The sequence below is a fragment of the Pteropus alecto genome, unplaced genomic scaffold (assembly GCF_000325575.1).
Source record: "Pteropus alecto unplaced genomic scaffold, ASM32557v1 scaffold35, whole genome shotgun sequence".
NCBI classification, from domain to species: domain Eukaryota; kingdom Metazoa; phylum Chordata; class Mammalia; order Chiroptera; family Pteropodidae; genus Pteropus; species Pteropus alecto.
In genome coordinates this window covers 11030847-11040077 of record NW_006437828.1, presented here as the reverse complement: position 1 = coordinate 11040077, position 9231 = coordinate 11030847, and the positions used below count along the sequence as shown (strand labels likewise).

The following is a 9231-nucleotide window of genomic DNA, read 5'->3' as shown; positions in this document are numbered from 1 at the left end:
GCGAGGACTCGAAATATGTTTTGTGCCCAGTTATATGATACTGACTCGAAACTGCCAAATGACAATCTTTGGCGAGCAGTTTTCACTGGTTTCTTTCTCACATGGAATTTTTATTTTGATTTGTATTGTTGCTCCATGGGGACTGATTAGATGTGTTAATGCACTGCAGCTCTGTTTTTAAAAATAACAGCACAGAATGCTGTTAAAATTGAGTGCCGTCACAGGCATCACGTGGAGCAGCAGAAGCCACGCACTCAAGTGCTCACTACTGTATGATCCCGTTTATATCAAGTTTGGGAAAACAGCGCAAACTTACCGAGGTGACGGAAGTCAGAACGGTGGTTTCTGGGTGGGCGCTGTTTGGTGGGAGTGGGAGCAGGGCTGTTAACTGCCGAGGATCATAAGGGACTTTCTGGGGTGCCGGAGATGTCTTATGTCTTGATGTCCATGCTAGTTACATGAGTCAATTAATACTTTGAAAGTTCACAAAGCTGTCAATTTAAGGTTAATATACTTTATACATTTCCTGTGTTTGAGACTTCAATTTGAAAACTTCAACAGATTTTTTAAAGGAAAGGATATTAAAAGTGAAATATTTGACAAAGTTTGCTGTGACACTACCACCTTACTTACTCTGAGTGGCTTTATTTACCTTGTCTGTGGCTTTCATCTGGTTCTGCCTAAACACTGCCTGTAGAAAGGAACTTGGGAAAAGTAATTTTAAAGTGACTGCCTGCAGAAGGCTGTAGGTGAAACCATTTCAGCTGCCCAAAGAGGGTTTTAAAAACATTCGCTTAGGTAAATTGGTAATTTAACATTCTGAAACTCGATTCTTTCCGGATCAGGCACAAAAGGCATTTGCTCTTGGAAGACCAAGAAAGAATTCATGCAGTTCCCATTAGTCTAAAAATAAATAATAAATAAATAAATGTCTGAGTCATGGGTTGCATTTTGTTGGAGTTCAGTGGCTTTCAACTGTAGGAAGAAAATGATTTATTCTCTGAATAGTTGTGCTACCCATTGCCCACTGGAATGAATACAAAATTATTCTGAGAAAAGTGAAATAAATGAATTCCTCTTTTGAATTTAATCATATTTTGAGTAGCTCCAATTCAAGTATTTTCTGCTTTTGCACAGCATTATAAAAACCTGAATAAAGTAGCTTTATTTGTGTTGGATTAAGGTAGGAAAGACGTCGCAACTGTGGTGTTTGAAGACGTCGTGGGTTCATCACGGCACAGGTTCTGGGACTCGGACGCACCTGCGTGTGAACCCTAGCTCACCTGTACTGCCTGGCTATCCCGTCCCCTTGATTAACCTCGAGTTTCTCGTTGGTGAAATGCCTACTGTGCGGCGTGAGTGTGAGGATTAAATGGAGCGAATCAGCATAGTTCCCAGGCCGTGCACCACAGCAAGCTCAGAGGAGGCCTGGGACACTGTCGGACTGGTCGGGGGGGACCCAGCCGTGCTCAGCCTCCGTCGGCCCTGGTCGGGGAGGACCCAGCCGTGCTCAGCCTCTGTCGACCCCTGGAGGACCTGCTAGGTCAAGGTGACTCACAGTTTCAGCACTGCTAGATTGCGCCGTGGGGCAAAGCTGGGGTTTTGGCGGTCATTGTTCGTTGTCCTAAAAAGCAAGTACTGGATGAGCTTCAGCCTGGAGCCTGAAATGAGGTCCCGTCTGATTCCCACGTCCGAGAAGCTGGGCTGAGCCTAACGGCCCACTCGTAGTAACTGTGCTTGCTCACGGGGAAAGCAGAGCCGTTGCTTGCTTCTCTTTCCACTGGTGCATATTTGTGTTTTCAAGCGACTACTAAATTGTCAAGACATAAATACCTAAGTTGTTCGAACCTAACTACTTAATAAATGTAACGTGAAAGAAATGGTGGTACCTTTGCAAGTAGCCTGGAAAAAGAGGAAAGTGTGAGACTGAAGATGTGAGGTGAATTTCTGAACTTTGTGGGAGGAACCTTCACATAAACCACAAAAGTTGGCTTTTGACTAAGTTCCCGAAAAAAAAAAAAAAAAAAAAAAATGGTGAAACACTGAGGGTGCCCCGAGCTGGGAAAGTCGCGGAACCTCTGTCTCCCCAGAAGCTTGCGTTCAGTAAGGTGTCGGCTCCGCCCGCCCTCGTCCTTCCCTTCCCCCGACCCGGAGGGACATTGTCTTTAATCGCCATCTCCATGATTTGATACATTTATTGGAAAACCAGTAAGTCCAAAAGAAGTAGTAAATTCTATAGGATCTTCATTAAGTTTACACTGGAGTATTTTCCTCACTTCCGAAACCATTAAGGAAAACAATCGTGTCTCTTGCAAGCTAGGCGTTCGGCACCGTGTCGCCCCGCGGGCTGACACCGCTCCGGGAGAGGTGGCCTCCGCCCGGCGCGTTGGGGCGTCATAGCACAAGTGCGCCAGCTTCGCGAAGGCGGCTGGTTTCTGCGTGTGATGTACGGTTTGCACGCTCGCCGCCCTCACGTGTTCGAAGTCGAGCTCGCTTGGTAGCACCCAGGAAAACCAGCTCCCCTTGGACAGCGCAGGATGTGTGGTTCTCCACAGGCTTGCGGGAAGCGTCCAAGGCGCTCGAATCATTTTCCCATAACTGCTTTCTGTTCCGGAGGCCCCTGCTCTCCCGCCCTGCCGCCTCACATGCACGGCCGTTCCAGGGGAAGCTAGTGGAAAATTCCTGTCCCCTCTCACTCCGCTGCCATGAGTTATAAAAAGCACGCCATTCAGAATCGACTTTTTCTTCTGCATGCTTGACTTTTCACGAACAACTTAAAGGGGAAAGAAATCATTTCAAGAGATATATTTCTCTGTCAGGACGATGAGGAGGTCACAGCATCACCTTAGCCACCAGGGGGTGGCCGACTCACTCCGCTTAACCTCCGGGTGGTCAAGTATTTACGACGAGTGCTTTCCGAGGGATGGTATCCTACAGGGAAGCACACCACCTCGTCCTCGGAGCCGACACTCATTCACACGAGTCACTTAAGGTTCACTTCTTAACTGACTCATTCAGGGGGAACAGCACGCTCGTGTGCAAGCAGGAGTGAGGGGCGAGGGTGCGCCCAGGAAGTGGGAACGAGGGGTGAGGGCGCACACAAGAGAAAGGCGCAGTAACAGAGCTTTCTCATTGTGAAGGTCTGTTTGTTTCCATTGAAATGAGTCATCTCACCCCTGTTTTTTAGCCAGAAATCGCTGTGGTCGCTGCTACGATTTGGTCTTGACTCCTACAAGCCAGTTGAACTTTATCAGCGGTACCGAGCTTCCCTTGGTTGTAGAAATCTGGTTTCAAATTAAAGTGGTGACGATGCCAGCTTACACTTTGTGGCTTTGCCGAGTCCCCCCGGCCGAAGGACCTACAATGGCGTTTTGGCTGCTCTTGGGGTTCAGATTATGGGTGGTTTGTCCCCTGGAATCTTAGCCCCATCTGCAGTGGCTTTAGGAGGCCTGTGGCTCAAGGAGACCAGAGTCAGAACAGAAGTGAAGGTTTGTCCGTGCGGTGGTCCAGCAGCTCAGCCAGCATTTTCTGGGTGGTACGTGGACACCTCTTTCAATTGTTCCTGAGCCCTTGAGCCATTGGTCCCCAGGAGCATGGGCATTCGGGGTAGGGGAGGGGGCGTTCCTAAGGAAATAACTGAAAACGACAGTGGTAAACTCAGAACTGGGCTGCGAATCTTCATCTTAATCCTTGTCCCCAGTGCCACTAGATCTGCTCCAGTCGACCTTGGAGAGGGGGCTCGTGGCTTTTGACGCCCGTGCTGTGCGTCCCTGTGGTCCCCGTGGCTGAGCAGGAAGCAGGCCGGCATGGCACGGCAGGCCCTGCGTTTCATCGCCTCGTCCCCCTGTTGGACCTCGGCGGGATTAGGTTTGGCCAGCACTGAGAACGTTTCCTGAGCAGTCCTTTCTGGCACCTGAGGGACACGCCGAGTCCCCTCCAGCACGTTTTCTGAAGATCGCGTTTCATTGGAAGGTGCGTCAGTCCCGGGAGCCATCCAGGAAGGCGGGGGCCCCGGCGACAACAGCACAGCCGAAACGACGCCCGGGCCGCGGCCGGGCAGCGCGGCACCCGGCACCCCGCACCCCGCACCCGGCACGCCGTCCGCGGGGAAGCGCTGCGCTGTGTGGGGGAGGGCGGATGTCCCGCACGCGACACGTGCACGGGCGCCCCGCGGAAATGACGCAGCGCCCAAAAGGAAGGCCCGCCGGGTGTTCCCGTGACATGAAATGCAGGACGGAGCATGACGGACAGTGGCAGCGGGCAGGGCGCAGACCAACCTGGGAGGAAGGGTTACCAGGCGGGGCGCAGGAGGGAGCCATCTGGTCACCACCCAGGTACACAGATCATCAAGGTGCGCGCCTGAGATCAGTAGGCTTTACTCTGAGTGACACCTTGGAGGGAGAAAGTGCTGGATTCCCCCAGACAGACGGGCAGCAGTCTGAAGGGACGAACAGGGCGGCCCGGCCTGGGGGAGCAGGGCTGAGCGACCTGCGAGTCCCCGCTCCGGGAGGCCGGTCCCCATCCCTGACCCCGCGGGGCTCGGCCGCTGTCCGTTCTGCCACCTTGATCTGCATACTCGTGAATCCCTCCATAGGCGGGAAAACAGGCCAAGCACGTGCCGCGTCCCCGGCCTTCACTGGCTGCCATCGCGCCACGTGACACATGCGTCTCGCGATGCCAGGGCCCGCAGCAGCCGCCCAGGGCGTGGGTCCTCGCAGCCGAGCGGCGGCTTCGTCACGGGGCTTCCCGGTGCCGCGGATCCGTGTAGGTGCCAGTCCCGAGAGTGACAAAGCAGAGCTGGGGCGGTGGCGGGATAGCGCCCCCCACTGCCAGGCTGCGGAACGGGCCCTCCGCGGTGTAGGTCCCGGCTCTGCGGTCTGGCACCGCGCGGGTCACCTAGCGCCTCGGTCCCTCGGCACCCCGGGGTAAGATGCAGCCCACCGCCCACCCAGGCGGGGCCCCGGCGCGTGCACTGGCAGAGGGGACGCGGGGACGTCTGTCAGCGCCCCCTCCACACGGGGAGACACGTGGCTTTTCACCGAGCGTCGCTGTGCCAGCTCCGTGCCAGCTGCTCCCACTCTGAGCCTGAGCGTCCGTCCCCTCTGAAGGAGGAAGACAGCGTCTGCCCCGGACCGTGCCGGCTGCCGTCGCGATTGCGGGCAGCACCGTCGCCGCGGTCCCTGTTCAGAGCCAGCTCCAGCGCGCCAAGGGGACCAGTGCCTTGCTCTGCCCTGCCTCCCGCAGCGGCCGCCACACGGGCAGCACCCTTTCTGCCAGAACTGCAGACGTTTCAGACACGCGCGGAAGGCGCTGCGGGACGCCTCGTGCCTCTGCCTTAGGGTCGGAGTCGCTGAAACCCGAGGCGGACACAGAAGGGGTCCAGTTAGGCGAAGAGCGTTATTTATTCATCAGCTGTTTCCCTCCTTTTTTTCCTGTCTCCTCCAGAGACCATTTCCCGGAATGGCGGTGGTGTTTGGGGTGAAGGAGGAGGAAAAGCAGCTCGCCGTCGGTTAATGCTGCACTTGAGGCTGTGAAACCGCCATGGGTGGGGCAGGCGGACCACGTGACAGTAAATAAATTCTGTGCATTAACCGTTGTCCAGCTAGAGGAGCGCACGGGTGGAGTAAGGTGCCCGATCTAACCCAGAAGGGAACCGTGTTTTACCTTAGTTACCTTAGTTACCCATCCCGGGTGGCCAGGGGGTGGTGGTCCGATTAATCCTGATTCTTTAAATTATAATCTTATTGTCCCGACCATCACAGGTTTTAAGAGCATGTTTAGTTAAAATCAGTTCCGGGCAGCGATTCCTGTAGTTAACACTTTATAAAGTTAAAACTGGATAAGCTTTTCTTTTCTTAAAGGAAATTTAAAAATCTATTCCTTAGTAGCTAAAAATAACAAGGAATTCCATACACTTACACTAAAGGCTAAGCGGAGATCATTAGCTTGTGGTTGGAATTTGATTATTTTATGTGGTTCAGCGAAATTTCTTCTCTCCAGCAGCGTTTTTGCACCAGAATCTCCCATTAAGAAATTTCGCTTAGGGAGGTTTTAAGCTACATCTGCATGTAATAACTTTTCAGGGTTCCAAAGACTCGATAGTAGTTAATAAAACTCAAAGGAATACTTGAGTGATCTTCAGACTAATGTTTATGATTATCCAGCGCACAACCAACAACTGATTGTATCTGTTGCTTCCACAAATCTGATGGCAGAGAAAATGCTTTCAAGAGCCCAGAAGAAACAATACCTCTTAAGAATTTCAGATCTTTTCCACCAAGATGTGCAGGTTGACTAGTTAACCCCAGAATGCCTGTTCAGAAGGTAGTTCGGGACTGCTCTTTAATATTCACTTAGTTCCTGCCTCCTGCCATAAAAAACAGAACCAACGGAAGAGGAGCATTGCCTGCAACTTGCTGAAAGCTGATGTGATAAAAAGTTTAGCCACAAAGGCTGACTCTTGTGGGCTCACAGCATTCCCCGTGAGCATGACGGAGCACGGGGAGGGCGGCTTAGGAGGTGCCGTGAACCGTCCTGGAGCGGGGTGTTCCTGCAGAGAGGCACTCGGCCACGCAGGGTAAACGAAGACACTGCACACACGCAGCCGCCCTCTGTGCCGAGAGGAGGCTCATCATCTGGCAGAGCAAAGGTCTGCTGCGCGGTGTAAAATCAGATCGTTCGGCCCGGTGAGAGCGAGCGGAATTATCATCGTCACTGTGAGGTACGGCACGGATCTTGATAAGGGTGTTTCTGATGCTGTTATTAAAGCCCATCGCCGTGACGGCCCTGGCGGTGCGTAGCACCCTGCTGTTTCCAGCACAGCGTCCCCCCCACCAATGTCCCCACTGTGGGTAAAAAGCCGCACATTTCTGAGGGTGCGGTGGGCGTTTTAGCCGGGTAACTTAGTCGAATAAGGCATTGTCGCCGGTCACATGTATAGCCAGTCATGCTTTTAAAAAAAGTCATTCACAAAGTGAATGAAGGCCGTTTGAAAAGGCTACACACACTGATTCCAACTCTGACGTTCTGGAAAAGACACAACTGTGGGGACATAATCAGTGTTCGCAGGGGCAGCAGGGATGGACAGGTGGAGACGGAGGGTTTCGGGGCAGTGAAGATGCCGTGTGAAACAGCAGTGGTGGGCGCACGTCATCCATTTGTCCAGACTCATAGAAGGCGCAGGACCAAGAGTGACCCCGTTGTGAACTGTGGACTCTGGGGGACGACGACGTGTTAGTGCAGGTTCATCTGTTGTAACAAATGGACCCTCTGGAGGGGGACATTAATGAGGGGGGCTGGTGCATGCAGGGGCGAAGGAAGTGCGTGAGAAATCTCTACCTTCTGCTCAACTTTGCTGTGAACCTAAAACCGCCCTAAGAAAACCGTCTTTAAAAAAAGTCATTGACTACGTATAATGAGGGACAAATGAAACGACAACAAAGAAACTTATTCTGTGGCTTCAGGTTGCCCCAGCGACCTAGCCAGCTGTCCCTGGTTATGTAGTTCACGGCACACGCGGGCGCGACACCCCGGGGGAATAACTTCGGCGGCTCGCCTGTCTGATGATGGCCGTGCCCACTGCGTGGGCACTTAGGCTCCTTTGCCTCTGGTCAGTGGTGGCTTCGGTGTGGAATGCCGTCATCCCAAATTCAGGAGCATCTGAACACAGTGTCCCCTCTGCTCTCCTCCGGCTAAATTCCTGGGGCTGCCTTAGCCCAAAATGACACCCCTGACACGGTCCCGGGTTTTGATGGCTCCTCCTCTCTCCTTCCTGTTGGTGGTGTTCAGGGCCTCAGAGGCCCCTGCCACGTGTCTTAGAACAGAGGCCGTCCTGCTGGCTGTCCCAAGCCCTGCTGCGGGAGGCAGCAGGTTGTACCAAAGAGGCCGCCCCCCGCTGTGAAATCAACAACATGAGACAGTTGCAGGCACGGTTTCCCCCTTTTGCCTCGAACCTAACTACCAAGCCATGCTTTGGGGGGCCAGAGTGCGAATCTGCAGCGTGGAGCCAACGCCAGGTGCTAATTGGTGACATCCGGAGGTGAGCCCACCAGCCAGGCTTCGCCTCCACCTCCGCAGTTAGCCGGTCAGCCCCAGCGAAGGGGCCTCCGCAGTTAGCCGGTCAGCCCCAGCGAAGGGGCTGCTGGCCCGTGTCCCGGAACGCCGGGCGATTAGGGGCAGGCAGTGTTGTCACCAAACTAACTGCCAGATGAATCGTCCTGGCGGAGTGCCCCCTCCTGTCAGGAAGACCCTTCCCAGGTGAGCAGGTGTTGATGCGGAGGCCGTCTGCACGGGCCATGACAACACCAAGACGTGCAGAAGCCGAACGCCCGCCTCCTCCTGAGACAGCGACTCTTACGCACACGTAAACGGTGTCGACGCGACAAAATAATGTGTTTACCAAGGCCTCCGTGTTCTCATGTCTCTCCTTAAAAATCATCGTCGTCCATGAAAAACATGACGTTACGTATTTAAAGATGGCAGATTATATTCTTAACATATATATGTAGTTTTCTTGATTGTTGGTGTTTTAAATATTAAATATTGGATGCGAACACTGCGTACTGTTAAGTGGTCTATGTAAAGATTCCAAAAGCTATTTCTAGACCTGTGAAAAGCCGCTGAAAGCAGGGACGGAGGCTGATTTTGGAGCAAAGTAATTACAGGCCCAGGGTCCCCCCGGGGTGCGTCCCCCCAGGGGCTTTAATTAGGTTCCTGTTGCATCGCAAAGAGAATGATTTTAGCTGATTGAGGGAGTGATGATGTTAATCCCCTTCTGAGGAGAGTTTGAGTAGGTTTCACATCCTCAGCCAGTGCGTGCCAAGATTAGGGTAAGAAAGAAAAGGCGATTTCACGGGCAACTATCTAATTAAAACATTAATTTAAAGCAGACAGCTAGCACACCTGACTCAACGCTCAGGTAGGTGGGGCAAGGGGGGGAGGGAAAGTCTGTCTCTTTATTTTCAAACCCTACATAAAACAGTCATTTTAATCCCAGTAAACATGGAAACTTTTATTCTAAAATGGTATCCGTGAAAATTTTTAGTTTTTGATTACAGGAAATCATTGAGCTTTGTTTTCTCGCTTTACACAATAATAACACGTTGACGCCAAGATCTTTTTGGTTATACCTGTCTGTAGAATGCCAGATGGGAGAGACATTCTTCTAGTCATTGTCAAAATCATACAGGGGACAGGGCAGGTCACACATGACTTTTTTGGTTTTGAATTTCG

At 52.5% G+C, this 9231-nt stretch overlaps 2 protein-coding genes across 11 annotated transcripts in view; one reads left to right on the top strand and one right to left on the bottom strand.

The window, feature by feature from the left end:
• Positions 1-9231, top strand: part of MCPH1 (microcephalin 1) — a 194589-nt gene that overhangs the window by 112806 nt on the left and 72552 nt on the right. Inside the window, exon 13 of one of the 10 annotated variants that reach the window (XM_025049002.1) lies at positions 5446-5529. The exons of 6 other annotated variants lie outside the window; for them this stretch is intronic. In XM_025049002.1, coding sequence (XP_024904770.1) covers positions 5446-5514 — 69 coding nt within the window. In that variant the 3' untranslated portion in view covers positions 5515-5529. Of the gene's footprint in view, positions 1-3187; positions 3315-5445; positions 5530-9231 lie in introns of those variants that run through there. 3 more of the 10 variants (XM_006914995.3, XM_025049001.1, XM_025049004.1) reach the window with 3 other exon arrangements.
• Positions 1-9231, bottom strand: part of ANGPT2 (angiopoietin 2) — a 50375-nt gene that overhangs the window by 32383 nt on the left and 8761 nt on the right. The gene's annotated exons all lie outside the window — the stretch shown is intronic.